The sequence below is a fragment of the Magallana gigas genome, chromosome 8 (genome assembly GCF_963853765.1).
Source record: "Magallana gigas chromosome 8, xbMagGiga1.1, whole genome shotgun sequence".
NCBI classification, from domain to species: Eukaryota; Metazoa; Mollusca; class Bivalvia; order Ostreida; family Ostreidae; genus Magallana; species Magallana gigas.
Window position 1 is genome coordinate 30,936,252 of NC_088860.1, and position 27,914 is coordinate 30,964,165.

Below are 27,914 nucleotides of genomic sequence, written 5' to 3' on the forward strand. Positions count from 1 at the left end.
GTTCTTTGAATGAATTTATAGTGGTAAAAAAAAAATATAAAGAGCAAGTATGGTTTCCTCTTTTATCCATCATTGATCAATTTTGACAGCAACTCTTGTTATACTGACCACAATTAACATCTTCAGTTTGCAGAATCAGAATTTTTAGATAAGTATTCACTTTTACAATTATTTGCCTCATTGCTATAGAATGTAATTGTAATGTAGTGTGATTCTTTTAAATACCCGGTATGTAAACATATAAAACATTATTCAGTACTTTTTAAGATCATACCCAAAAAAATTCATTGATACGTTACATCCTCGGTCACCTTGAATTACCAAAACTCCACTTAAAGTCACAAAATGTAACCAATAAATTAATTTACAAATACATGTACATCAGTTTTACATGATAGACACAACTAGTACTGAAACTGGCTAATTTGGTCACTGTTCACTGCATTTGGGGGCACAATGTGTGATAATGGTAGACTAGCAAAATGGTTTCTTAGATGGTCCAGTCCCCTCTTTGTAGTTTTATGGGCTTTTATTTCCTTGTTCAGCTCCTTTGTTAAATCCATCACATTTTTCTCCAAGTTTGCGATCTGATCACGACACTGTATTCTGATTGACTCCTCCAAAGCTATCTTTTCACTGGCGGTCTGATGCTGAATGGCCTCCAGCTTTAGCTGAAGTGAATTTTTCTCCATTCGCTCCTTGTCTGCAGCAAGTCTTAATTCATGAACATCTTTCACCATTTTTCCTTTCTCTTCATTGATTTCTTTGAAAATCTGTTCCATAGCTGTCATTCTGACATTAGTTTCGTCAAGTTCATTTTGTAAATGCTCGCAGTGTATTTTCAGTCTTGAGTTGGCTTTTATGACCTCTGTCAATTTAAAGTTTTTGTCATCCAAATCTTTCAAGAGGGAGTTGTATTTCATTTCTAGTTCCATATTCCTTTTTTCAATTTCTTTGTTTTTCACACGATACTTTCTATTTTCTTCTTTTACTTGTTTAAAAACTTTGCGCAACACAGAGATTTCTTCGGAGTCCCAGACACAGGATTCCTCTAAATTTACTTCCACAGTTTTCTTTGGTACATCATCTATGAAAAAAATGCATTGGACAGCTTCATAGAAAATTGTATTGCACTCACAAAATGGAAAACACCTCAATTTCTTTTTCTCTCATAAAAAAGTTGCCATTTCATCAAAGAGTAAATTTATCACTGGTATTTAAACTTAATATCAGTAAGATACACAATTTTATGGTCAACACATCATGCATCTTTTCGAAACAGTAGAAGTGAATCTGTTGTATTGACTTACTTGGTGATGAGCTAGCTGGCACAGTACTTTTCTGTTCTAGTGGTAAAGATTTTTTCAGTCCTGTTGTTTTCATTTCATCGTTCATCATAGACATCATATGAACTCTTTCATATACTTCCCGAACAGTCTCTGGGTCAAGCATCGAGATTCTCTTTATCTTTGACTTCACTGCAGTCTCTTTATTAACTCCCTCCATGATGGCCTCTTTCTCTAGGTTCAGTGAAGGGGAAAACAGCTCCTCTACCCAGTCGTGCCACTCCTGTGGAGGGCCTGGGTCTCTTTTCCATTGTGCTAGGGACATTGTAGAAAACACTGCTGCAAACAATTATAAAGAATTTATGTTCAATCTATCCTGCATAATTTAGAAGCATTGCATGAATGTTGTTTCACCGATTACCTTTTATTAATACCTTTAGTAAACAAAAATGTTAAAAGTAATCCAGTTCATCTGATAATGAGCCATCAAATAAGGCCTAATAAAGAAGGTAAACACAAAACATGTTTGAACATGCATAGCAACATGATAAACAATAACATTAGTTTAAATATTGTCTTTAATTCCATTTCCCCAGTCCCTCTAGGTTATCTATATCGTGTTTTAAATAATTAGAGTTATTGAATCGTCTTAAACTTCAAAATTTACCTTTCAGAATGCTATTTCTGATTTTCACGGAAGAGCTTCATGGAGGCTGCCATATTTTGTCATGTGATCAAATGACGTCGAATATGATTGGACCTTTACACGCGATTTCCTTTCCGGGAAGGTTGAGGGTAGCAGAATGGCAGAACGTGGTATGTACCTTATTGATACGCATGAGCTTTTGCATCAAATATCGTGTATATTCTTGCAAAATATATCCATCTTAGTATGTTTTGAACGATATATGCTCTATTTTAACTGTCAGACCCGAAGGTCACGCGAGAATTACAAAACATGGGTATGTCATGAGCTGGCCTACTTTCATTATTGACCCTGAGTGCCCCCGTGTTACATGCAATGGGCGTGCAAATTCAAATATTTAAATGCCAGCTGATTCATTCAACAATACGTCCATTCATTTTGTTTAACACTACATAATTTGCTATCAAAATATGCAGAAAATGTCGAAAGTTCAATAATTCTATTGTGACCTTTTGATATATCTATTATAGATTGCTTGTCAATCTATTTTGCAGGGATAAATAATAAAGCACGATCTTTAATTTAACATGACTTTAATTGTTACACCCCTGACTCCCACAATTACATGTTCCCATTCATTCATTCTACAGTCAGATGGTTGCATGCATGTTTATCTGTTTGCATGGTAGTACTTTGAAGATGTATAATGACATTGCCCACCAAAATTGCTATATTAGCTAATAGTTAGAATTAATCGTTTAGTTATTCCTTTTTTACATATTGTTTTGACTAATGGTTTAGAATATTGTGAACTGTATCCTTTGATAGAGTATTGTCTGTAATCTCTGTCCCTCTAAACTATAAAAGTATTAAGGTCAAAGTGAATAGGGAGTTTCTGTCAATATCTGTTGAGATGTTGAACTATTAACCTCCATGATATGCTTAAACAAATCTAACAACAGTAATAGGTTTGGAAGAAGATCTGAAAAAAGCTTCCCGAAGTATAATTTCTAGTTTCAACATTGCATGAAATTACTGAACAGCACATTTTCATGATGATTTATGCAACTTTCACCTATTTATCTTTTTCTTTTACCAGATTATTACAATATCTAATTGCATTAATTATTTCATTTTTAGTTCTCAAATGAAAAGAATTTAAATGTATTGAATAGCCTTTCTGTCTACATTCTAAAACTTCACAACTTTTGAACTTTGTCACCTTAAAGGTTAAGATCAGAGGATAAAGGTCATGGTCACATTGTTTATAAGAGAGATGACATGCTCTTCAATTTAATGCATATTCCTTCTGAGGCCTACCACCTAGTGTTTAACAAAAGATATCCTGGATCTATAACAATTACCTCTTTACGTCATCCTTAAAATTATGTTTGTTTGCTGCCTTGCATGGGGATTTTCAGACCGAAGGAGGGAGGAAGGAATTTAAAATTGGTAGAATAAAATTAATCTGAAAGAACTCATAACTTTGTAAACATTGTACGATGAAAAGAACCAAAAAGAAGATCGGGGGGGGGGGGGTTATTTCATTGAAGAGGGAGACAATTCCAAACAAACAATAAAAAAATTTTGGCTTTACGCGAATAGACTAAAAAATTTCTGATACAGTACTACAGTAGAATGCAGAACAATGCTAGAATTATCAAAATGGGCAACAATATTTCTGAAAATTGTGCACCTTAGCCTGTAACTTTTAATACTTACAGCAATAAATCCATGAGGTGTCGTATAAAGTCTCCTTGTCCTAGCAACAAGTACCTCCTCATAGCCTGTCAAGTGTATCAAATATAAATATTGAAGTTTACATTGCATGTAAGGAAATTCATCTCATCATGATTTCTTAAAATTTCATAAGAAAGGACATAACCATATCATAATACATTCCTACTTTAAAGCAATTGAGTTTGAACAAAGAGTGAGACACAATATACAGTAAAACACGGTTATAGCGAACACGCTTATAATCAATTGACGCTTACAGCGAAGTGAATTTCATTCCCCAACTCTAATTCATGTTGTAAGCTTGACGGATATAACGAATAATTACGCTTATAACGAAGTTAAATTGCCCGTCCCTGGGACTTCGTTATAAGCGTGTTTTACTGTATACCCCATCATTTGAATTTCAATGAAAGATGACCAATTTATAGCTAAGTTATGTACATGAATATATACTATAATATAGATGAATATATATGTATATACCATAGACCAAGTTTTATAAGTGATAACTCTATTGCTTGCTTTACAATACTGGGTGCTAAAATGGTTCATGAAGATACATGTATTACATTTGAATCAGATGTGAGTGTTGATTGATTTTTAGTTTCTTAGAAATTATAGGATCTCTAACCTTCCCGTCAGTAAATAGTGTGCATTTAAATATTACAATCATTTATAAATGTTTGTGTTCATTGCATTGAAGTGAATAATGTTGTATGGTAAATAGAAACCAATTCTGTGTTTTGTTTGCAGGGACGGTAGATAATTGACCATTTCAAAATCTTGTGTATCATACTTATCTGCAGTGTTGTATTTGTTGGGCCTGAAGGGAGATTGATTGCCTTTTGAACACCCCATCAAGTATATTGTTCATTGATGTGAACATGATTTACTAAAATAATTAAAGTAATGTCATGTATTTTCAGGAGACAGGGAGGCTTTCGTTACCTTGGCAACCAATGACACATATGCTTTGGGATGTCTTGTCCTGGGGAATTCCCTCCGACAGAGAGCGCAAACAACTCGAAAGTTGGTTGTTATGATAACACCAGGCGTCACCCAACCTATGAGGTAATAGAAAACAGCAGAAATAAGTATTTAGTACTTCTGCATCAGAATTACATGTGTTTTAAAGAAGTACATTGATGCTATTTTAAAGCCAAACTCGTGATGGAAAGATGAATCAGAAATGGGTCAGACTGTAGTATTAGCCAGAATGTACTGTTGTGGGAGCGTAATCTCTTTTAGTGTAGTACAAGAAATTAGTTGTACTTTGCCAGTATCATTTGGCAAGTAATTTATTGTTGGTGCTATGTATTTAGTTTTGAGATACAAAGTCTGTTGTTTGCGAGTCTAAGATGTTGCATAGAATGAAGAGTGTAGGTAGCTTTACTTGTTGATCTTTTTCTCTTGCATTAATTGCCAGAAATAATTATGGCACAGCACATTTGAAATAATCAGGTGATCTACCCACTGTGATGAAGATGATGCTATCGGTTGTTGTAAATCTTACCATTACATGTACTAGATCCACCCACATATTTATAGACACTTGGGGAAGAAGGAAATGATTGGGATGTAGAAAACATTTTCATGAAAGTGATGTAATATTCTCTGAATGTGTAAAAGAAAAATAGAAGAGGAAGAGATATTAATTAAAGGTTCCCCATCATAAAAATAAATTGCATCATATCAACTGATGATGCAAGAATTTTTTTTTTCTTTTAAATTTTTAGATAAATATAGTATTTTGGTGTTTTTTTTAATTTAAATAAATGTAGTAGTTGATTTATATGTAATCTCAATCTTGCATTTCCTTCCAAACCATCGCGATCAGCTACCGATTTCCTGTTTCAAACTCACTGTCATGAGCCATCATATGAAAGTGATGAATTGCACACAGAATCAGAACTTTCTCGAGTTACCTCTTTCTGTTACATTATTGATCCAGCAGTGACCTTCAGAATGACCCTTCTCTCAGTTAGAGGTGTCTTTACATGACTATTGATTCGCTTGCAGCACTGCAGAAATTGTCTGAATCGGACAAATTGTCTGTTAATGTCTTAATCTGGGTAATAGGCCTTTCAATGCATGGCTTTCATGCTAAAATTGTTCAGAAAAGTTGCTCACTGCTCCATGATTTTAATCACATATACCAGTATTCTTGAATATTTTGTGAGTTTAGGAAGTGTTCAGATTTCAGAAGCTTTGGCATTTTGTGTATATTTTAACACATTTTTGTATATAACATGTTCATGGTTTTTCATTTTGTCTACATGTAATGTCTGCAATTTCAGCATGGTAGAAGTTTATCTCTTTATTTTACTATATTGTTATAGTGAATATACATATCCTTTGCCCTCTGGCAAATCTCTCCATAACTCTAATTAATATTTGGATTCTATGTTGAAATTTTTATTACCTTGATTGTACATAGAAATAATGTGACCCAATATTGATGACATTGTAGTCATGTTGAGCAGTGAGCTCTAGATTGAAACATTTAACACAAATATTGTCATGATGGTTATGATAAGAAAATGTTATTTAAATCTACAGAGTGCTTGAAATCTTTTTTCCACTGTCAGTCATTTGGACTGACAACCATCAGAAGTTTGTCAGTCCAGACTGATTTTTATCAGTCCAAACATTTTCAATAGAAAGATGAAAAACTACAAGTATTTTTGCCTTATAGTTTCTCTCATTTTTACCTTAATTGATCTGATTTCTCCTAACTTTCACATTCTGGCTCCTGATAACATTCTTATTTATCACTTCATTAATTATTTTTATTTCCTTCCCTCTCTCATTATCAACTTTCTTCTTGTTCTCTTTCTCGTTCTCTTTCTGCACATCTCATATGTAACTAGGGCTCGGTTGTCAGAAAGCGGAGTTCTTATTTCCCGAAAAAATTTATAAATGATAACATTGGGCTCTTTGTGTGTATTTCTGTGTATTGCAATAAAAACATTCACTGAAAACCCTGTTTCGGTGTATGCAATGTACATTGAAAAAACGTAACGAGACAACACTAGCCATCTTGGATTTATAGGGGGCCCTCAGTTCACGCTATGTTTAAAACAAGTTCTCCAATTTCTCCCATGATTTCTGACGACATCTAGGTTGGAAAATGATTGAAAGACTTATTCCTCTTGTCTGACTACATCTGTTAGCTGCATTATAAACACACCGTATCAATATGTACGAAATACTCGCCAAACTTATCGAAAGCAACGAAAGTAATAATTACTAAGGTGTTCCGAAAATGTATAATAAGTCTAGAGAGCGAAAAAAAACCACGAAAAACTCCTCTAGATTTATCGTATGCGTTCGGATCTCCTCAGTGAGTTTGAAAATTAGTTATATTTTCGCAAGTTACTCTGTCCATATCTACCGGTCATTTGGACTGACAGGCAACCTCAAGTAATCGGTCCTTGGTTATTTTTATCGGTCTTGCCGACAGGACCGAAAGATTTCAAGAACTCTGAATCTATATATTTTTACTCGGTGATTCATCTCTTTGATCCCTAGGAAGTCATTCTCATAACATCTGTACATGTAACCTGTCATTTTAATCTTACTCTTCAAATTATACTTTGAACTAAGCAATGCGTTTATTCTTTCAGAAACCAGTTGGCGCGGGTTTTTGACATGATCTACGATGTCAACCTTTTGGACAGTCGAGACGCAGCTAACCTCCAACTCCTCGGTAGACCCGACCTCAGCGTGACCTTCACAAAGCTCCACTGCTGGCGACTGACCATGTTTGATAAAGCAGTTTTCTTAGATGCAGACACACTGGTAATTATAGTTAGTTATGTAATGTAATTTCACAAAAGTCTCTCCCAAAATATAGATTTCATTTTGTACAAAAATTGGGATGTCTAAAATAAATTGCCTATATCCTTATGCAAGGGGTTAGTACATGTACATAAAAATAGGAAATCAATGTGATTCATTAAGGTTGTTTATTCACAATGTAAAATTTCCTTGTAAATTCATTCATTTTATTAAGTGAGCTTATTTATTTTATCAATTTACTTCATAAGTTGTGTATATTTACTGTGTAGGTTTGGTCTCTATAACCTACATGTGTGTTCCATATTAATCTCCAAAGTAGGAGAGAGGCACTGTTCAAAAGGGGGGGGGGGATCAATAAATGAATGGATTAGAGGGGTGACTTTTTGCTGAGAAGTCATGCCTGAACACCTGAAAAAATGTCGGGGATTGTCTGTGTGTTTTTTCGTGTGTTTCCTGTTTATTGATGTAAAGATAATTACTTAATAAGCCAGACTCGCAAAATACTGTGGTATTAATGACATTTAAAGCACTAATGAGACACTTAGGGGATGAAATACTAACTTGCTTAGATGGCTAACAGAGATGATAGAAGTGATAAACCTCCCATTGTATTATGCAGGCCTATGACTGTAGTGTCATTATTCACTTTCCAAAAACTGTGTCAGTGACCTATATTTTTTATTTTATTTACCTCTGAATGATATACCTTCAAGATTTAAACTGATCTATATCGGATATTTTCTGTGTTGAATAGAGTGGTATATGCATGTTACAATATCATCAAAATGTCATTCTACTGATCATGTTGATAGCATATTGCAAAAGTGTAGTTTTGGCTTTTAACATTTTCTACACCCCTTTATTTGCAAATCATAGAAGATATTAAATATTACAAAAGCCATTGAATTCATCTTTGGTACATGTATGATTTTTGCAGGAACTTTTGAAGTTCCATCATCTTTTTCAAACAAAATGTTGTCTAAGGGTAATATTGAGTGCTTGCAAATCATGAGTATATGTGGAAGGAAGACACACTAACATTTGCTGAGCGGGGCTTATCTATAAAAGGGTGTCAAGTAAGAAATAAAACACACCAGTGGTTTGATAACACGGATCCTGCTTTTATACAACTCGGTTATTGATCACTCAAATGTTTTTATTGTCAGATTTACAATGCTTAATACAGGCTACTTCTTCAAAAATACAGAATACAAAGGCAGTGCAGTTATAGGTTGGGGGATTTTTTTTTTTTTTGTCTGCTGCTGGGGTTTTTTTTTTATTGGCTACACTTGTGACAGACCAATAATTATATTGGAGTCTACAGGAGGATACAGATGAGATTTTAATCAGACTTGGTGACCATAAATCAACTTGTAAATATATTAGTGTTTTATCAGGGGAGTAAGTAATGTAATGGGTTTGCTTGATAAATTATTCGTTGCAGAATTAGTTTATTTTTTTTTGTATGATAAATAGCCACCTGGCTTTCTATACAATAAAAGGTTTTCCTATTATAATGGAGGATAAGGAGGATAAAGCTTAATCTTAGCAAAGCTTGTCTGGACCTATGTTTAGTCACATTTAGAAATTGGAACCAAAGACACGCAGTACGTGTTTCACTTGATCTTGAGAATCATACGATCTTTAATCAATCCAAAACAGAATTTAGTGTCCAACTTTGTTTTTTTTTAAAGAAACAAACATGATAAACTCAACTAAACAGTGCATTGCATGATTTAATTGATGTCAAGAGAATGTTCAGAAAATTGGCCTATTAATGTTCAAAATAATCCCCTTTTTGCACTGAATCCATTCAAGTCTATGGCAATTATACATGTATTTTTGAATCTCAATGCACCGTGAAGTATTGATAATCATGAAAATGTCCCTGGAATTTTAATGATTTCAGCCTGACTTTGTTAACCATTATAACCTGGACACAAAATGTTCTTTTTCAAGGCCAGTATCCATGTCTTCAAATTGAAACTTTGTTTGCAGGTCCTGCAAAATGTGGATGAGTTGTTTGACAGAGAGGAGCTATCGGCCGCCCCTGATGCAGGATGGCCAGACTGTTTCAACTCCGGGGTCTTTGTGTTCCGCCCCTCTGAAGAGACGTACGATTCACTCCTCAAGTTCGCCATGTCCCAAGGAAGCTTTGATGGTATAACCCATGTTAGATTGGATATCCTAGGTTGTCCAAAAGTTTGCTATAGATTGGCATTTCATATTGCCAAAAAGAAGTATAAAGATTGTTGAGCACTTCTGAATATGCAAACTAGTTTTAATGTTATTCGGCATTAAGGAAATTGTGTGACACCGATAAAGAGTTCTGCTGAAGCAAAATAATATGTCTCAACAAAGCTAGGAAGAATACAGTAAAACTCATTTATAGCGAAGTCCTAGGGACCAATGGATTTACATCCGTATAACGAATTCGTAATAATAACTATAGCGAATTCACTATATACTTGTTTTCTTTCACCAGACTATAATTTTTGCTAATTAAGGCTTGTAAAAATATATTACTTTGATTCCTTTAGTAATTGGGTTGTTAATTCAAAAAAAATTATGAAAATTAATTCATTCAAACTATTATGTTAATTGTAGCGCGAACTTTTTAATTTGTAAAGAAATTCGTTATAAAAGTGTTAAATTTCGTTATTATTCACCTCTACGGGACTTAAAATCACTTTGCTATATCCGTAAATTCGTTATAACCATAAAATTTTGCAAAGACTTGATTAGAATTTTACAGGGACCAAAAAAAAAACATGCTATATCGGTGTTCGTACTAAACGAGTTTTACTGTAGTAACAATTTACTGGATGCAAGAAATTATTCTCTTTATAAGTAGAAGAAGGAAAAAAGTAGTAAGAAAATTAAGTTCATTTACCCTCCCCCATACCAAAATCTCAAAAAACAAAATTTTCAAGGGGTGAAGAAAAAACTTGGAAACAACCTCTTGTTAATTGGTTAACTAGTGCCCTATAGTTTCTTCAAGAGATGATTGTGTGCAAACTGCCTCCATTGCTGACTGAATGCTGCTTGTTTTGTAGGTGGAGATCAAGGTTTGCTCAACATGTACTTCAGAGATTGGGCGACAAAAGATATAGCCAGACATCTTCCATTTATCTACAATGTGGTTTCTCAGGCATTCTACAGCTACCTTCCAGCTTTCACACAGTGAGTCTTGATAGATATTGAAGTGTTCTAGCTGGTTTATCATTGGTATTCCCCTCTTCCAAACAAAGCCAGCTTGCCCTCACTACATATAAGTTGCTGAACATTGTTTTTACACAAAGGGTCTTTGTACTGACTTAAACTAATCAGCATGCCCTCAGTAGACATAGATATTCATGTCACTGAATTGTCTTTATGACAAAGGCAAAAGTCATGGAAACTTATGACTTTCCGATTTAATAAAGGTTTCAAGGTCACTTTAACAAATTCAACACAAATAAGCTGAACAAATTCTCAAATACTAGTAACATTGTTGATCAAAGCCATGTGAAGTTTTCACAAGAGCAAAGAAAGAAGCTCCTTGCATCAATTCTGATGAGCTGGGTAATTATTCTCTTAGGGAGAAATAAACATTCATCTTACCGGTATTCATTGATTTTCTTGTTTTGATTCTGTAGGAATCAAAGGTTATAGCAGTGGGAAAATTTTTTGACAAAGAATCATTTGTAATGGTATTATGGTGTCCTGTTTCGTGCAATATTCCATATGTTTTCTTATTTATAAATGCAAAAGTTATTGTGCAGTTCCATGCAAAATGTCTTGTGGTTTTTTTTGTTTTTTTTTAAGAAAAAGGATCTTTAGCAATTTAGTAATTTTGAGGAAGATTTATCATCATCTAATTGCTCCTTTTATATCCTTAATGAATATTATACATGCTAAATGTGGACATAATTTGATGATGAAAAGAATTGTGATGATATTATCTAAACACTCTATCCTTGACATTTTCTTCATAGTGAATATTTAGGCTACAACCAGAATAATCTTTATCTAGCCTTGTTAGCGTAATATGATTACATCTGATATTTTTATGGCTCCTCTTCATGAGAAAAGGCTTATTCTGTTTTTCATCTCAGTCAGTTGGTTTGTCGGTCAGTCTGTAGAACAGGTGTTGTCCAACCAGTATCCTAATGGCCCTTTTCTAGGCTAGACAGACTTCAGATTTATTACACAGGTCTTAGGGAGAAAATGTTAAGGTCTCAGGATCAAACTATTCTAAAATTTGACAAGATGACAGTTTCAGAAGAACCCTCTGTTTAAAAGACATTCAGCATAGTACACAGGTTACACCTAGAGAGTAGATCACTTCAATGGATTGAGGTCACAAGGTCATCTACTATCTATGAGATATTGCTTTCAAGAAAAAAATGTTCAAACATATACTAGCTTTTAGATTTGTTTTGATCATAAGAATTTGTTGCTATGGGTGATAATTCTGTAAGGAAATGAAATTTTGTGACCAAATCCAAAACTGAAATAGGGTATATATTCCTTGTTAGTTAACAAAATTTTTTGAAATTATCTCTCTGGGATCAATTCATCTGGTTTAGAACCAAGGTTTCATAAACTGTTATTTTATTTCTTACCAGTATATGGATTTACCCATGCATCCAAAAAATGGTGTTTTAAAATTGTATTTTTGTATCATTGTAAGAGATATGTGTCATCAGTATGTCTCATCATGTTTTAAGGTTCAAAGACTCCGTCAAAATAGTTCACTTTATTGGCGCCACCAAGCCTTGGCACCACCCCTACAACACTGCCACCAAGGAGGTCACCCCACTTCCGGAGACTGGCCACAACAAAGACTATCTACAAATCTGGTGGGACATCTTCATGTCCTTTGTTCAGCCAACCCTAGACCCATCATTGGTGAGTACTTCTGCACCTGTTCTGCTTCCTGTCACATGACATTATTTGCTGCCAATCATATGCTCTTTTCGAGAATGTTGATTTGTGTCTATGAAACTGATTTTTGAGTTTTATGCATCTAAGTTTTGCCTCAGTGTGCATGACTGTGAATTATCATTTGCATTGAACTATGAAAGATACATGCTGACAAATGCATGTGCTGCATTCTTTTTGCAACTTGTGCTTCTGACACGTGACAAATGTTGATATGTTTTCTCTTGGTTTTATTCTTTATTAAGGTCGAATTTGCTAAGGATTCTGTTGAAACCAAACTCTATACATGTATGAAAATGAAGATAACAGTTTCAAAAATAAGATGAAATTATATCTGTAGGCCAGGACTAACTGTAAAAGTCATAAGACTTAGCTTTAAAGAAGCAAAGCCATATTGCTTTACAAATCTTCTTTTGTTAGTTTTCCAGCCGGACACCATATGTTGTCTAGTCTGAGTTGATGGGGAGAAACCTCTCACTCTGTACACATTGACAAGTCAATGACCTCTATTGATTTTTAGGTCAAAAGGTCAAGGATCACATTATTTACTCTTTGCCAATATTGATGAAGTTTTCATGAGATAAAACATTACTAAGACTTGAAGTTTACGGATATTATGTGATATACTATCTTACCTACAGGGGGTATGTTGAGTAGAAGGAGGTACATGTACGAGGGTTGTCCAAAAAGTTCGTGGACTCATGTAATTTTATTTTTTTAAAACTGCGCCATTATCAGGAAAGTATTATAATATCTTAATATAGTGTATAATAATATATATGTATAAAAATAAGAGCAATGTATGTTTTGGTATTGAAGTTATCATTATATATTCATTGCCTACACAGACCACACGGCCCAGTCTGACGTTGAGTTATAACAACGTTTCTATAACTTCGTAGTCCTGGGTTTATCTGAGAGTAATATGCCACATTCACCGTTTGGTCAGAGGGAACATCGCTTATTTCATAAAAATATCGCTTGTGCCACTTGCGGATAAGTAAACTTGAACTATTAAGTATTTCAATGTTTTTCCAGTTTCCTTCACCGTTTATTTTGTTTCTATCGGGGATTTGCCTCAGTCGACACAATTTTATAATGGCTCACTGTTCCGTGTGGTCAGTTGACGTCGCTTTTTCAGGCGTATCTAAATACATGTTCTTGCCGTAATATCTTTTAAAAGTTCTCTGCTAGTTTTAAAATAGCTTCAAATTACATGTGTAAACGACGTATACAATACAGACTACACCACAATAGATGATTATGAAGTTTTGAAATGTTTTATAAAAACTATTACTATTCATAACTAAAAACTCAATTACAAAGTTTGGACAATTTTTACGCTGGACCGTGCCTACTTTCCGCTATCCTTTGATACATTAAAATTTTAGGGGTTTTTTATGGAAAACATTCAAAACCACTTTAGTTTGATTTGAAATTTTATGACAAACCTTTAGATATACAATATGTATATATAAATCCAATTAAAACGACGAAAAGGTGATTATCCACGAACTTTATGGACAACCCTCGTATATGCTATAGTATATATGTTGTTAATTCCATCTGCTTAAAATTTCACTATTTTATAGGTTAGAGCATTTCACTTTGTTTTTATTTCAAAATCATTCAGAATCTTTCTATTTTTGACATTTGCAAAATAACATCATTCAAATCTACTTTAAAATATTAGAGACTTCATGTTCATAAAAAAAAAAGATCTTTTATAAAGAAGAAAATGGAGCTAAATCCTTTGTAATGTATTCTACTTTAATAATATCCATTTTACAGTTCTTTTTATGAAATATTCTTATATTACATGTTGCCATTTTTATTGCTGTTGTAACGGGTTTGGCAAACAAAATTTTACAAAAATAACCATGTTATGTATGCTCTGTGCTAGCATGTCTGACTAACAGTTATTTCTTTCTCTTCCATGCCTTCTTCTCTAAGGAGGAAAATAAATCTATCGGCTACAATATGGAGAGCCATTGTGTATACATATCAACATATACTTTTAAAACTAGCAAAAGACGAAACAGCTTGCTCAAATATTGGCCATTTAGTTGTTTCCCATGGCTTTTGAAATATTTTTGCAAGGTATAGAAATGGGATCTAAGATTAAGATTTGTTATAATATTTCAGCTAATTAACTCTCTCTCTCTCTCTCTCTCTCTCTCTCTCTCTCTCTCTCTCTCTCTCTCTCTCTCAAATACTTACACTAATAAATATCTCAAATTTTTAAATGATACTTTCATGTCATGCACACTGATATTAAGAGGAATTTATGAATATTAATATCATTTACAACAAGTATTTTGGATATTAAAGGTGCTCGTGTTATTTTTCTTTACAATGAAAACAATGAGGCTGATTGAAAACGAGATTTTATTTATGTTATTGTTTGAAGTGGATTTTTTTGTTGCATTTTGTATGCTTAAATTTTGCTTTTTCATTGCATGTCTTCCAGAAAGAACAAGTGGTAAGAATTTAATGCTCAATTCATTTGCTTATTGTTTATATATGTTACATGTAAAACAGTCGATGGCGATATTGTAAATTTTTAATAGTAGTGCATGATTACATTCACTGTAAAGGTTACAATATGTAGCATACAATAGGTATAGCAATTGTTAATGACCTAACATTGTCTTTATAGTACATGTACATAACAATTAACAGTTTGAAAACTTCAAGCTTTCAGAACTCATGGATTTTTTTTTTTACATCATCTTTTGAACATTATAAACTTTACTTTAAGCCTTAGAGCCAAATGCATTGCAGACTGAACATGGGATCTGAACATAGAAATTATAATAATACAAAATCAAATATGACATCAAAATTGTACATAGTACTGTTGATAATGATAGGATACTGATAATCCATTTTATATGTGACTTTTACGAAGCCTGTCAAATGAAGTTGCAGCAAAGTGTTAAATAGGACAGCAATATCAGAAGTTATCCATACAGATTAAAGTATATTCAACAAGTAAAATTTAAAACTGTTATAAATGAAAGTTTTAGGCCTAGAGATTTTTGTCAGTACTGACAAGATGATAAGATTATGATTGATAAACTCAGATTGGTTTATAAAAAAAATGATAAATGTCAGCTACAAGATTTAGCTATTGTACACTAGTGTTCACCAGGAAAGGAAAGGTATAGGTATTATCTATATAATAATAATGAGTAAGTAAAAGACAGATGGTCACATTGCCTACAAACTGTTCACAGGAAATAATCATAGGATTAAATCAAATTCATGATAGGACACCGGGTTGAGAAAGGAAGGGGAGATTAACAGATTTTTAATCTGAAAGGACTCATATTTGTGTGTCAAGCAATAAATGCAGTGATGGCTGGCAGTGAAACCTACTTTTGATTTAGTTACCAGTAACTGTGAATATTGGAAGCATTGGACCTATATACTGAAATATACTTTTCAGTGATATTTGATACTTAAATGTATATTAAATACAAAAAGTTGTATTTTTGAGCTCTTTGTTTATAAAAGCTGTTAAAGATAAGTATAAATTCGTCTGCACTGCACCTCTTTCAAATCAGCTACTGCAGAATTAATGGATGCACAGATATTATTTATATCTGAGTTTATATTGTGCCAGCTGGTAAATTTTTCTATTTGAATTTCTTACACCAAGTGCACATAAGACAATAACTGCACATATGGGGACAATTGCTCCCTATATTTACAAATAAGCCGAAGTATATATTATGTGGAATATTTTATGAATGTTTATTGATGTATGTCTTATATATGTCTCTTTGATTGAACTAATGGCATGATAGGGACGCATGTATTTCAATTCAGGTACCTTTTCGTTTTTCTGACTCTTAATTACTAACTTATTTTTTATTCATTCTCTCTCTCTCTTTCTCTCTCTCTCTGTATTTTTTAAAATATTTTATTTTACATTGTAAGAATTAATAATACATATAGGCTTAAAGATGTAATTTGGAAGGACATTATTCAGAAATTTTTAAGTAAATGCTAGCTTGAGATTTCATTTTCCAAAAAATCAATTCAAAACCAGTTGGGCAAGAACAACATTGTAAGAATGATCCCCCAGAGAGGCACTAGCTGTTTTAACCATGTTTGGTCCACTCCTATAGATATCATTATTTGTTTTCATTCTCAATATCATGTAGACACAGAAACATGTTTTCAAGATATATTTAGAAATATTAAACTGTGAAATTATTGTACATTGATTTTAATTTTAATGACTGGGGTATGATACTGCGAACAAGGATTTCCCCCTAAATTTTCACACTCTTTTTGTAAGCTCTTTGTTCTTCCTGAAAACAAGCAATTTTAGCATTGTATGTCCTTATAACACCTAGCAAAAACAGATGCAAGTATTTATTTATTTTGTTTCCTTAAACGATTAATCACAGAATTATTGGCCAGGGACTGTTATCCTTAAAAGGTATTATGATTCAGATTAAAAAAAAAAAAAAAACAAAAAAAACTATGGGCAACTATTTGTTGGGAAATGGCTGGAAAAAAAATCAACTTTTTAGTATAAAAGAATTGAGCAGTTGATCTTGACGATGGCATGGCTATGTAAACAACAGGGGCTTCTATAGGTTGTATTTGACAACACTGCAGTGAACAAGTGCTGCTTATAACTCGGGTCAGCATGGGGAAATTTAAGCTTCATTGGCTGCTTGTTACTGAACATCTAATTTGCTCAAAGATCATATAACGTCTTTCAGTTCATTTGTCCTTTATAAAATGATTATGTCCATTTTTTTCTGCTGATGAAATTATGAGCATAATATGTATTTTGTAACTAACTCTCAGACTTGTGAAATTGGTATCAAATCACTATATTTACTCTAACTTTCCTTTAAAGAATGCTGGTTTAAATTTTGATCCTCCTAATTTTTGGTTCGGAATTGTTATTTGGATACTAATTAATTTCATTGTGATCGAGCATGAATTGCTTTGTGCAGAACTGAGTTATTTGTTGTGCTAAACAGAGAATGGGGACACATTGCACTATGAGGGAATCAGTCATGGATTCACAGCTCTGGTTGAGGGGATTCCATACATTCAAAAGTGTTTGCCCAAGTAGTTTATACCCTCTCCTCTTTTTAAAACTTTGGGCAGTATGTTCTAAGCATAAGTATGTCTAAATGTCATAAACTGACGAGAGCAGATACCTCAGATATCTCAATCATTCTCCAATGTTTATTTTCAATTAACATTTAAGGAAGACATTGTGTTTTTCACCGCATTGAGGTCTAGTTATAACCCAGGGTCTGGTACATATATTCTCAAAAAAAGATACTCTGTCATGGTCATTTGAGTAATAGGAGACGTCCATTAAAACATTTTACCATGTCCTTTTAAACTTTTACAGTATATGGCCCAGAAATAGGACTGGGTCATTTTGGTTTCTCCAATATAATTTCCTTTCATTAATTACCTATTCATACACTCTGTATATTGTGGTTTTACTAATATCTATTTAGCAACAGTTTTTATTGAATTTGTTGTTAAGTCAATCAATAAAATTAAGTGTCCATCTTGTTAAGACATTTTTATCTGATAACAGAACATAGTTTTTGGACCATTGTCAACAAATTTTTATATCATTGAAATGAAACTTCATTGAATCCATGCTTGATGCCCACAAGCTGCATTAAAATTAATGTAACACTCTCCCAATTTTTTTTTTTTAAGGGCTACAACTCCATAGGATCTTTATAATGATGCAGGCGCTGGAGTGATCTACTCCTGCAACAATTTTGTTTCAAATCGTATATAAATGACAATAGAATTTGCATTTCTTAACTCAACTCAAAAATTGTAGTTGTGTAGGGCATAAATTAATCCAAAAATATCGAGTATAGTCCATATATTGATTATTTTTTCTTGTATGTCAACAACACAAGTTGAATTTGTCTGCCATGTTTAATGACCGTGATTGGTTTTATTTTGGGACAGCCAATGAGAATTCAGAATCAGAGCTGAAGCTGAATATAGTGAAGTCTAAAATAACGGTCGTTTCAGAAAGTCAGCAGCATCAAAGAAATAATTTTGCACCATTGCCGAGACCCTATGGAATTGTAGCCACTCCAGAAAACATCATTAAAAAAATCGGAGAGAGCTACATTATTGCAGCTAGAGTCCCAGCATTATTAAAGAAACCACAGTATACAGATGCATAAAAAAGTCTTGTTGGTCAACAAATTAGCCATTAATAGATTTGCCATAGACTTGACATATGATAACTTTGGCCTTGAATTAACATATACAATGTAGTAATGAAGAAATCCAATTATTTTATATTTTAAAGTTGAGCATTTTTCTATATCACTATTCAGAGCTCTTCTACAAAAGGAGGTAAATATGGCATAAAAATGACCATGACTATCCAGCCCTCTTAAAGTTGTGGAAAAAATAGGATTAAAATTCTTTCATTTGTTCATTATTTATTTAACCTTAAAAGACAATATTGTAGATCGCCCACTCCATGAATGCATGATTTGTCCTCTCATTAAAGTTGGATTTGAGTATTGCTTTTGGTGATAATTTTGGGCAGGCTACATTTTCATATGGTATCAGGAAAGAGTTCATTGTCAAGTTGTGCTTGCAAAGTATTTTTTTTTCTTACATCGTGGATGGATTATAGTTATCAAAGTAATGTTTGGGCAAGTTGAATTAATTATATTGTATCTGATTTCAGAAAGCTAAGGGAATAATAATGGTACATACACACAAATAAAACGAAATAGAATAATCAGACATGTTTAACATCTACTCAACATTGACAAAAGTATTTGTGCACAGAAATGTTTTCATCAATTTAAGAAATATCCTCTCAAGAAAACAGAAGCTATTTTATTCAGAATAGGTTCAAGAATTTTAAAGTTCAAACAATAATGTCACACTTTGTGTCAGAAAAAGGTTTTTTTTTTAGAGGGATTTTTTGTTTAGGACTGTATCAATTATAGTTTGTCATCTACAAGAGTATGGTTGCTCAAGTGAGTGTTATGGCCCCTGGGCCTCATGCTATTACAGATTTTTTCCTTTATTGCTGGTAAAGAGAATTAAAATCACTTAATTCTTAATTAGGTTCCTATATTAAGTAACATCACAATTATTTATGTTTTATTCATAAATCTGGTTGTAGTTTTCCTCCACTTTATATCATTTTTAGCTCACCTGAGCTGAAAGCTCAAGTTTTTCAAAAACCTTCCAAAAACTATTAGGCCAGAAAAGCTGTAACTTGTGTGGAATCATCCTCAGGTAGTGTAGATTTAAGTTTGTTCAAATCATGTTCCCCAGGGGTAGGGTGTGGCCACAATGGGGGATGGATTTTTACATAAGAATGTATAGAGAAAATCTTTAAAAATCTTCTTCTCAAAAACTATTCGGCCAGATAAGCTTAAACTTGTTTTAAAGCATCCTTAGGTAGTGTAGATTCAAGTTTGTTAAAATCATGGTCCCCAGGGGTAGGGTAGGGCCACAATGGGTTGATGAATTTTTACATAAGAATATATAGAGAAAATCTTTTAAAATCTTCTTCTCACAAACTATTAGGCAAGAAAGCTCAAAATGGAGTGGAAGCATTCTCAGATAGTGAAGATTCAAGTTTGTTAAAATCATGGTCCCATGGTTAGGCGGGGTCACAATGGGGGATGCATTTTTACATAGGAATGTATAGAGAATGAATAGAGAAAATCTTTTAAAATCCTCTTCTCAAAAACTGTTTGGTCAGATAAGTTTAAACTTGTGTGAAAGCATCCTCAGGTAGTGTAGATTCAAGTTTGTTCAAATCATGGTCCCCGGGGGTAGGGCAGGGCCACAATGGGGGGGATGAATTATTCTGGGAAAGTTTTTAGTCCAAAAAAGCAGTAACTTGTGTCAAAGCATGGGTAGTGCAGATTAAAATCTGATCAAACCATGATTCCCTAGAAAAAAGTGGGACAACAAAGGGGGGGGGGGGGTATAGGAATAGAGAAAAATCTTCTTACAGCTACAACTACAAAAGGGGCTTGATATTTACCATAAAAATATGTGGATAGAAATCAGCAGATCTACTGTTCCTAGTTGTAAAGATATTTTGATTTTGATGCTGTAATGCTAATTTGATCAGAGTTAGGCAATTGTTGCTCAGGTGAGCGATGTGGCCCCTTGGCCTCTTGTTTCAAATTTTAAGGGAGATCTACATCAGACCCTGTAACGTGTATAAAACATGTTTTTTCTGAAGAATATTTTAAATTGATATAATTATTATGTTTGAAGAAATTAAGTGAGTTGAGTTGATATAAGTGATGGATATAGAATAATTTGGACCATGGTACATGTAGGTCTAAATATATATAGTCACTTTAATATGTTGCAAAGAAATTCACATGCAATTTGTTCTTGAATTATGAGTTTACTCTCTTCTGAGATTTATTTGGAGTTTGCAGGCATCTACAACATTCCATGGCTATTACTTGCACTGGAAACAAGAGTAGGTTTCTAATTTGGCCCAGCACATGTGACGCTTTAGGTCCAAGTCTGTAGACATAGTTTTGTTCTGTTATGAAATTGAATAATAGTAATGAAAGTCAAAGGGATTCTTGTTTCCTTGCCCCGTTGTCAAGATTTAAATTGGTAGTCTAGGTCTGGCTCCTTAAAATGTAATCCACTCCCAGAATACCTTGTTGAACTGTTTCCTGGTTGGCATCTATTGGTCACTTTTGATACTTGGCAACTATGGTTTACATTTATGATTCTCGTCCACTGACATTTGAGCATGTCACCCTTTTGACTTTTGTTGAAACACCTTGTGTCCTTTGTATCAACCTAAACAGAGTTATTTATTCATGTGGAAGAAGTTTTTCAAGTAAAGGTATTTCCCAACTTGTTTAGTATTTTTTATTTTTTCATTTTTTTTTCTCCATTTAAACTTGCACGAAATTTAAACCAGCACCAAGAATGACAAATGTTTATTTTGCCAATTACCCACTCCTCCCCATGTAATCCTTCTCAAAAAAGTCTGAGAGCTTGGTTCACAACTGAGCAGTTTGCAATTTAGATCCCACATAGCACTATGTTCTGATTCCAGACTTCTGCCTTAATGTCAAGTCATAATGAACCGACGAAAGGCATAGAACCACCCAAAGCTACAGTCCCCGTTATATATCCATATATACCTCCCGACATTGACGATCTATCTTACCATCCCAAAGCACCACAGTCTTCTTCCAATTCCTCTCACAACTCTCCCGAGATGAAAGAAATCCCTGTGGTCACCAGAATTTACTCTGATCTGGAGTCAATTTATGCAGAGGAACCAGTATCTGTGTACGGTGTAGACAATATGCCAGCTGCTAAGATTCTGGACGTTCCTCTAGTTGTGAATACATGGGCAGCAGCAAATGAAATCAAAAAGGAAATCAAAAACCCGGTTAAGGAATCTGTTAGTGAACCCGATTGTGTTCATAATGTCGAAGTAGACGATTCTAGTGATCTTTATTTCAATATAGAAACGTCGACAGAACCTGAGAGTTCTGTAGCAAAAGAGCAGGCTGAGAGCTGTGGTTGTTATGATAGTACGTGTACTAGTTGTAATGAGGCCCAAGACAAAGGCGGGGCAGAGGTGAGTGTCCTTGTGTTGTCAGAGTCACATTTAATATTGTGTGTTGACCTGCATATAAAAAAAAGTGCAACATGCAGTTAACAAGGTTTGAGAAAAAGTTCCTGAAGCAATCATAGGCAATTTTAATGTCTTTACATTCCTAAGTGCAAAGTTTGAGAATTATTTTTTGGGGGGGGGGGGGGGGGGGGGGCAGAGGTCTTCGAATATTTTCTGGTTTATAGTAAACAAGCAGCCATAAAATGTTAGGGAATAGGATTATTTCTTTTTGAAGCAACTGTGTATTGTTAAAGATTTGGTTTTCAAAGAGAAAATGTAACCATCCCAGATTTCATCGGAATTCATGGAGGTTTTCTTGTTTTATGATATTTAAACAAAATAATATTAAATACAACTTTGATAATAAAATTCAAAGAAGATAAAGAGAGAAAATAAATACGGTACATGTGTGTGCTGTCGAGAGAAGTAGAAAAAATTGCATTTGTTGCGCAGCTTTAAATTTCATGTACAGTCAGTCAGTCGAGGAACGAGATTATTACACACTCAAGTATTGCGTTTTTTATAATTTCAAATTGTAAGGATGTAAATATTTCTAAAAATCCAACATTTTAAAGGTGGATCAAAATTAGAGTATAGAGCACAGTTTGCTTCTCTGGGGTCTTGCTTTAACGTTTACAATATGAAAATCCTAAAATTCAATTTCAAAATCTTTAGAGAGACAGACTTCATGCATCGTATATTCTGATGATGATGCGAAAGTATATTGTGGATCCAAAAGTAGTGGATTTGGAAACTACTAAAGATGTAGCATTTCAGATATTTGTAATATTTGAAAGTTTAAAAAGTTTACTTAAACGTTTGAATTTCTGATGACTTACTTAGTTATACAGCATGTAATTTTTGTTTCACTGGATTTTGTTACCATTTTCAATTTGGAGAACAAATTGAACTTGCAATTTCACTGTTTCGCATGTTATTTTGCTATAATTTGAATTCACTTTTTTTTTGGTCCAATAATTTAATATTCTAGATTCTTGATCTACATATACTAACATACTCTCTTTTTAATTTAATCAACGGGAAGTATCATTGTCAAAAGGGGAAAAAGAATTTTCAAATGAGATAATTGGTGTTAGTAAATTCATTTTTAATTTGATGCTAAATGCTTGAAAGGTTTAAAAGTCAATATATAAGGAGGGATTTTGGGTGTGGGCAAAATGCGTCAAAGATTTGTAAATTTTAGGGATATGGGTTACCCCTTGTCTATAATCCCACTCAGCAACTGATTCGCCCTTGGGTTTGTTGTAGGGTGGACTGATCGGGGAGTTAGCGTCACTGTCCCTCCAGACAGGGGCCACCTTTGGGGGGTCGCAGTCACACCTTAGCGAGCAGGAGCGCAAGCTGAACTGGGAGCGTGGACAGGTAGACTACCTGGGGGCTGACAAGTTCGAGAACATTAAGGAGAAGCTGGACAAGTCCATGAAGGGTCCGGCTACCAGCACCAAGACCTACACATCCAGTCTGTTCAGCACTAGCGTCCCGGTCTCTACCACCAGTTCGGCAAAGAAACCAGTCGCGCCAAAGAAGTGAGCTGATTGGCCAGCAAAGGGTGTCGATTGTAGAGCGAAAGGAATCATGGTTATCTGGTGTTAAGTAAATAGGATATGCGATGTAGTTTAAGTGTTTTTATTAATGCATAAACGTCCAAAAGAATATTATATATTGCATTACTGTTGTACTTGATAAATTGTCAGCAAATTTTTGAGAGTGAATATTTTTCAAAAAATTGTTCTTGTTCAGAATGAAAGTACAAGTATAATCATAGTAATATTATTCAGTTTGTAATTTATTATGTAGCAGTTGATGTAGATCAAACGTTTTGAGTCGTGAACAGTGCTACCTCTATTTTTGGAAGTTTTAAAGTCATGCTTGTGCATATTTTTGATGATATTGTAAACACACACACTTCATACAGACAACAGTTTTAGTATAAAACGACAATGACCGATTTTCCTGGTAAAGATTCTACCTGTAAGGAAAAAAATTTATCTTTTTACATTGTGTTATTGGATTAGGATAATAATGATTCCTTTGACATTAATGATGGTTGGATTTAGTGACCGAGTTGTTATCATGTGATGCGGTCGTTGGTGCATGATTAATTGACCAGTGGTGAATGAATGATTAGAGATCATCTTAAGCTTTAATTTTTCTTTATTAACTTGTTATATCTTTATTAATAATAATGTTATCGTATTTTATTACAGCATTTGTTGTATATATCATCTTAATGTAGGTGGCTTAAAGCAAATATTAACATGTTCTAAGCTTTATTGTTTTTCTTTGTGACTTCCCCTGCAACTGAGTGATTTGTTATGAAGCCATACATGTAGAAAACTCTGCTCTGTAACAATACACGGAAGCTAGCTTTTATTTTCTGTAAAAAAGCTCAGTTATTTGCATACCTCAGATTGACTTTTTTTTCTTTTTTCTTTTTTTTACCGGTAATTTATTTTCCCTGTATAGTTAATTCCAATTTCAAGGTTTAAGTCATTCAATTCTTTTTAGGAAAAATAATGGTTGTTTTTTTTACCAACTTCCTCCAACAGGCAGACACATAGTTTATTCTTATTGAGTATTCATTCTTTACAGTATTTTGTACATGTATTACAATTTTGTTATTAGGATACAACCAATAGCTGAAAGTAAAAAAAATTGTGGGTTTATTTGGAATTCTCTGCACTAGCTGAAACATATTCAGAATAGATCACATTCCATCCAGACTTTGTGATAATATTGTGCAATAGTCTCTATAAAGGGAGATAACCCTTGTTTGTTGTGGCTGTGCCACTGTGTAACAGGTTTGGATGACGGTGGAAGATTGGCTCTTTATGGTATATATTGCATAGAAAACCCCCTCAAACAAATACTGTAAATTCCTAATTAATCGCGAGGAATTAATATCCGCGTAAAATCGCGAGAAGCATCCTTCGCGGATTTTAAAATTTCGCCATTATTTTCTGAGAGTTGAAAACTATAAGAAATAAGGAGAAAAGTTCAACGTTCGCGATTTTATATTCTCGCGATTTGGTAGAAACCAGCGGGATCGCGGAATTAAGTACTCGCGTAATATAAGGAATTTACAGTATAGCCCCAGCAATGGTCAGTAGGATGGCAGCTTTTTTGGTTGAAGATGGGAATTTTTTTTGCATAAGTTGATGTAAAATTCTATGTTTTTGTCTTGTTTTGAGTGAGTTATTGTGTGTTGCATTGATTTGACTCTGGTGACAAAAATTTGATTTGTTGTAAATGTATGCTTTCCATCGCAAACTTCATAGTCACTGGGCGTTATATTTGAAAAGCTTGCTTCACATATCAAAATATGGTATATGCATATTAGAGAGGTGTTGTAATCTTTTACTTTTTGTTTGGTTTGAAGTGTGTTAGCTTGAAAATAAAATGTCTAATTTCTTTATATATTTATGAAAGTAAATTTATAAAGTTTATCCATGTTAAAACACCTAAGAGCATTGTGGGTTGTAATATTTCACTGGTTATTTTTATATAAACAGTGCATCAGTAATGATGACTGGTGTGTTATGCTTTTTGCCTAGGTTGAGGTTTATTTTCTATGCAAAGAAGACATCTGTGTAAACAACTGTTATCAAAAATGTCTTCCCATCATATCTGTGTTTAATTAATCAAACCATTAGTTTACAACATCATTCTGCAAATCTGGAGTATTTGGTGCAAAACATGATATTTTTTTTTGATTTTTTTTTTGGCTGACATTTTTCTTGATGTAGATTAAGCTCCTTAATTTTGTAATTTTTTAATATGAAAAATTTGTTTGAATTATTTTTATTCTGTCATGATTAGCCGTTTAGAAAATGCTGTATTTAGTAAGAATTTGCTTTAGTTGGCAGATTGGGTCAATACCACACCCTGTAATCTGTTTTCACCACTCTTATTCAACATGAAATAATTGCATGTTAGCATTAATAATTATAACGTAATTAACACTGTGTATATTACTTTCAATAATTAGTGAAATTGTAAAGTGTACCTGTATACCAGTATATGTTCAAAGTAGACTCATAAATGAAGAGTATGTTAAGTTGTCTGGAATGACATTGAAGTCCAAGTTAATGTGAATCTGGAATGGAGACAGTGTGTTTGTACTTCATTATTATATAGTTTTCTTTGTCTGGAGTAGACTTGTAATAGAATATAAACTTTTTAAAAAAGAATACGGTGTGTAATATATTGTTAAACTTACCACGGAGGGTGTGCGTGAACTGCAATCAAGATTGCTTAATGCTGCTGGAATATCTCCTGAATAAGTGTTGTATCATTATATTGGAATACCCTTCTGATATGATATCAAGATATATGTTGAACAAGTGTGTGCAAAGCTTGAAAACATGTCATGTGGTGATGTTATAGATTTCTAGCAAGATTTTTTTTTTGTTTTTGCAGTTGTTGCTTTTGAAATTCTAGCTATTACAGACTGCCTCACTCACGTGGACTCTAGTCTATGAAACTGGACTTGTGTAATCAAAGTCTATCCACAGGGCATTTTGACTGAGAGAATTCACAATGTAGGTTACAGTCAGGCAGGCAAGAGTTGCAGTTACTCCAAAGTGAAAGCTTTTGATCCCAAGGTTCTCCATTTTGTTTGTACCCTCATATATCTATGTTTAATATAATAGACATGTAGTATAAGTATATGTTGTTTTAATTGTTTTATTGTAAACAATATATCCTTCAGAAATGGCCATAACAGTACGGTGTTAACGATACATGTACATTGTATTTTGGTTAGATTAGTTTTTTCGCTCGATTGTTTTTTTCCTTTTTTTTCCCCCACAGCAAAATAAAAAATAAAAAATAATGTGCCATTTCAAAGATATTGAAAAGAGAGGTATTTATCTGTAGTTTTGTATAGCTATTGGTGCTAAGGATCCTAACTCTGGTGTTATCCACTTAGTGTGACAGTGTATATGTATGTATTATTTTAGCAGCATAATATCCTAGTAAGCAATACGCTTGAAAGTGTTTTCTTGGAATTTTTATCCAGTTTTACGGTGATCACGTAGATTACAAAAAGTTTCCAGTACACTTAACGGACACAAAAAAAATCCTGAATCTTCTGCAATCATGCTACTGTTAGTTTTGTTGGCCAGATTTGTTAATTGTTCTGAAATACCTTATTAGTAATAGGGGAAAATGTTATCTAAGGAATGTTTTGTTGAACAAGTCTTGATTAAAGAATTCACTTGCTGAATTGACTGCGTTAATTTCTTTTTTGGGGGCATTGACCATAATGAGTGAGAGGTATGAGTGGCCGTTTTGATATCACCCCTTGATAGTTCAACTGCACTGAATAAGGATAAAACAATCCTTATAAAATAAATCTGACAGCCACTAACGCAAAGACTGTAATTTTATAATGTTTTCTCAGCGGTTGATTATCATACTACAGGTATTTACAAAATCTACAGAACTGAATTTGATAGAAGAATCTCCTGACTTGTTCAACTTCAAAGTCATATGTAGTACTGTTTCACCATTGGTAGATCAAGAGAAACTTAAAATTTGCAACATTATAGAACGTTCTATTTTCTGCACCAAGAGGAAATAACTAGAGATGACACCAACATTTTTTTTTCAGAAGACATGATGATTTGCAGTTAATTAACCCGTTCCCTGGTCGAGTCTTACCCAGGTCAAACTGAACCTTACAGTTAATCCATTCCCCATATATAATTATGTTAGTCTAACCCAGATCAAACTGTACTTGAGAAGCCAGCTTGTATCTAAGCTGTGGAGGTCAACTCTTCATAGCCGACTTGTACCTTACAACTTTTTCAAATTAGTTACTGTGCAA

General features: G+C 33.6%; 2 protein-coding genes across 8 annotated transcripts; one reads left to right on the forward strand and one right to left on the reverse strand.

The window, feature by feature from the left end:
- On the reverse strand, window positions 1–2,098 carry LOC105334349 (coiled-coil domain-containing protein 160 homolog). Of its 4 annotated transcripts, none has more exons than XM_066068082.1 (3): window positions 1,708–1,753; window positions 1,311–1,625; window positions 1–1,087 (listed from the first exon to the last, which is right to left on the reverse strand). In XM_066068082.1, the coding sequence occupies exons 2-3, from the start codon at window positions 1,609–1,611 to the stop codon at window positions 405–407; spliced, it is 984 nt and encodes a 327-aa protein (XP_065924154.1). In that variant the 5' UTR covers window positions 1,612–1,625; window positions 1,708–1,753; the 3' UTR covers window positions 1–404. The 4 variants fall into 4 exon arrangements, with proteins under 4 accessions (XP_065924154.1, XP_065924155.1, XP_034329853.1 ...); XM_066068083.1 differs by having other exon boundaries at window positions 1,721–1,740; XM_034473962.2 differs by lacking the exon at window positions 1,708–1,753 and adding an exon at window positions 1,954–2,043 and having other exon boundaries at window positions 2–1,087; window positions 1,311–1,622.
- LOC105334348 (glycogenin-1) lies at window positions 1,974–27,311 on the forward strand. Of its 4 annotated transcripts, XM_066068079.1 has the most exons (9): window positions 1,974–2,102; window positions 4,599–4,743; window positions 7,299–7,473; window positions 9,472–9,634; window positions 10,530–10,656; window positions 12,186–12,366; window positions 14,353–14,499; window positions 14,870–14,881; window positions 23,333–27,311. In XM_066068079.1, the coding sequence occupies exons 1-9, from the start codon at window positions 2,090–2,092 to the stop codon at window positions 23,612–23,614; spliced, it is 1,245 nt and encodes a 414-aa protein (XP_065924151.1). In that variant the 5' UTR covers window positions 1,974–2,089; the 3' UTR covers window positions 23,615–27,311. The 4 variants fall into 4 exon arrangements, with proteins under 4 accessions (XP_065924151.1, XP_065924152.1, XP_011436051.3 ...); XM_066068080.1 differs by lacking the exon at window positions 14,353–14,499; XM_011437749.4 differs by lacking the exons at window positions 14,353–14,499; window positions 14,870–14,881 and adding an exon at window positions 21,494–22,027.
- The last annotated feature ends 603 nt before the right edge of the window (window positions 27,312–27,914 follow it).

Excerpts from the sequence above, each read along its gene's own strand:
- LOC105334349 (XM_066068082.1), bottom strand. The coding sequence starts at position 1,611 with ATGTCCCTAGCACAATGGAAAAGAGACCCAGGCCCTCCACAGGAGTGG. Across the intron at positions 1,088-1,310 it reads GCCAGCTAGCTCATCACCAA|ATGATGTACCAAAGAAAACT; the intron begins GTAAGTCAATAC and ends TTTTTTTCATAG.
- LOC105334348 (XM_011437749.4), top strand. Across the intron at positions 9,635-10,529 it reads GTCCCAAGGAAGCTTTGATG|GTGGAGATCAAGGTTTGCTC; the intron begins GTATAACCCATG and ends CTTGTTTTGTAG. Across the intron at positions 22,028-23,332 it reads AAGACAAAGGCGGGGCAGAG|GGTGGACTGATCGGGGAGTT; the intron begins GTGAGTGTCCTT and ends GGTTTGTTGTAG.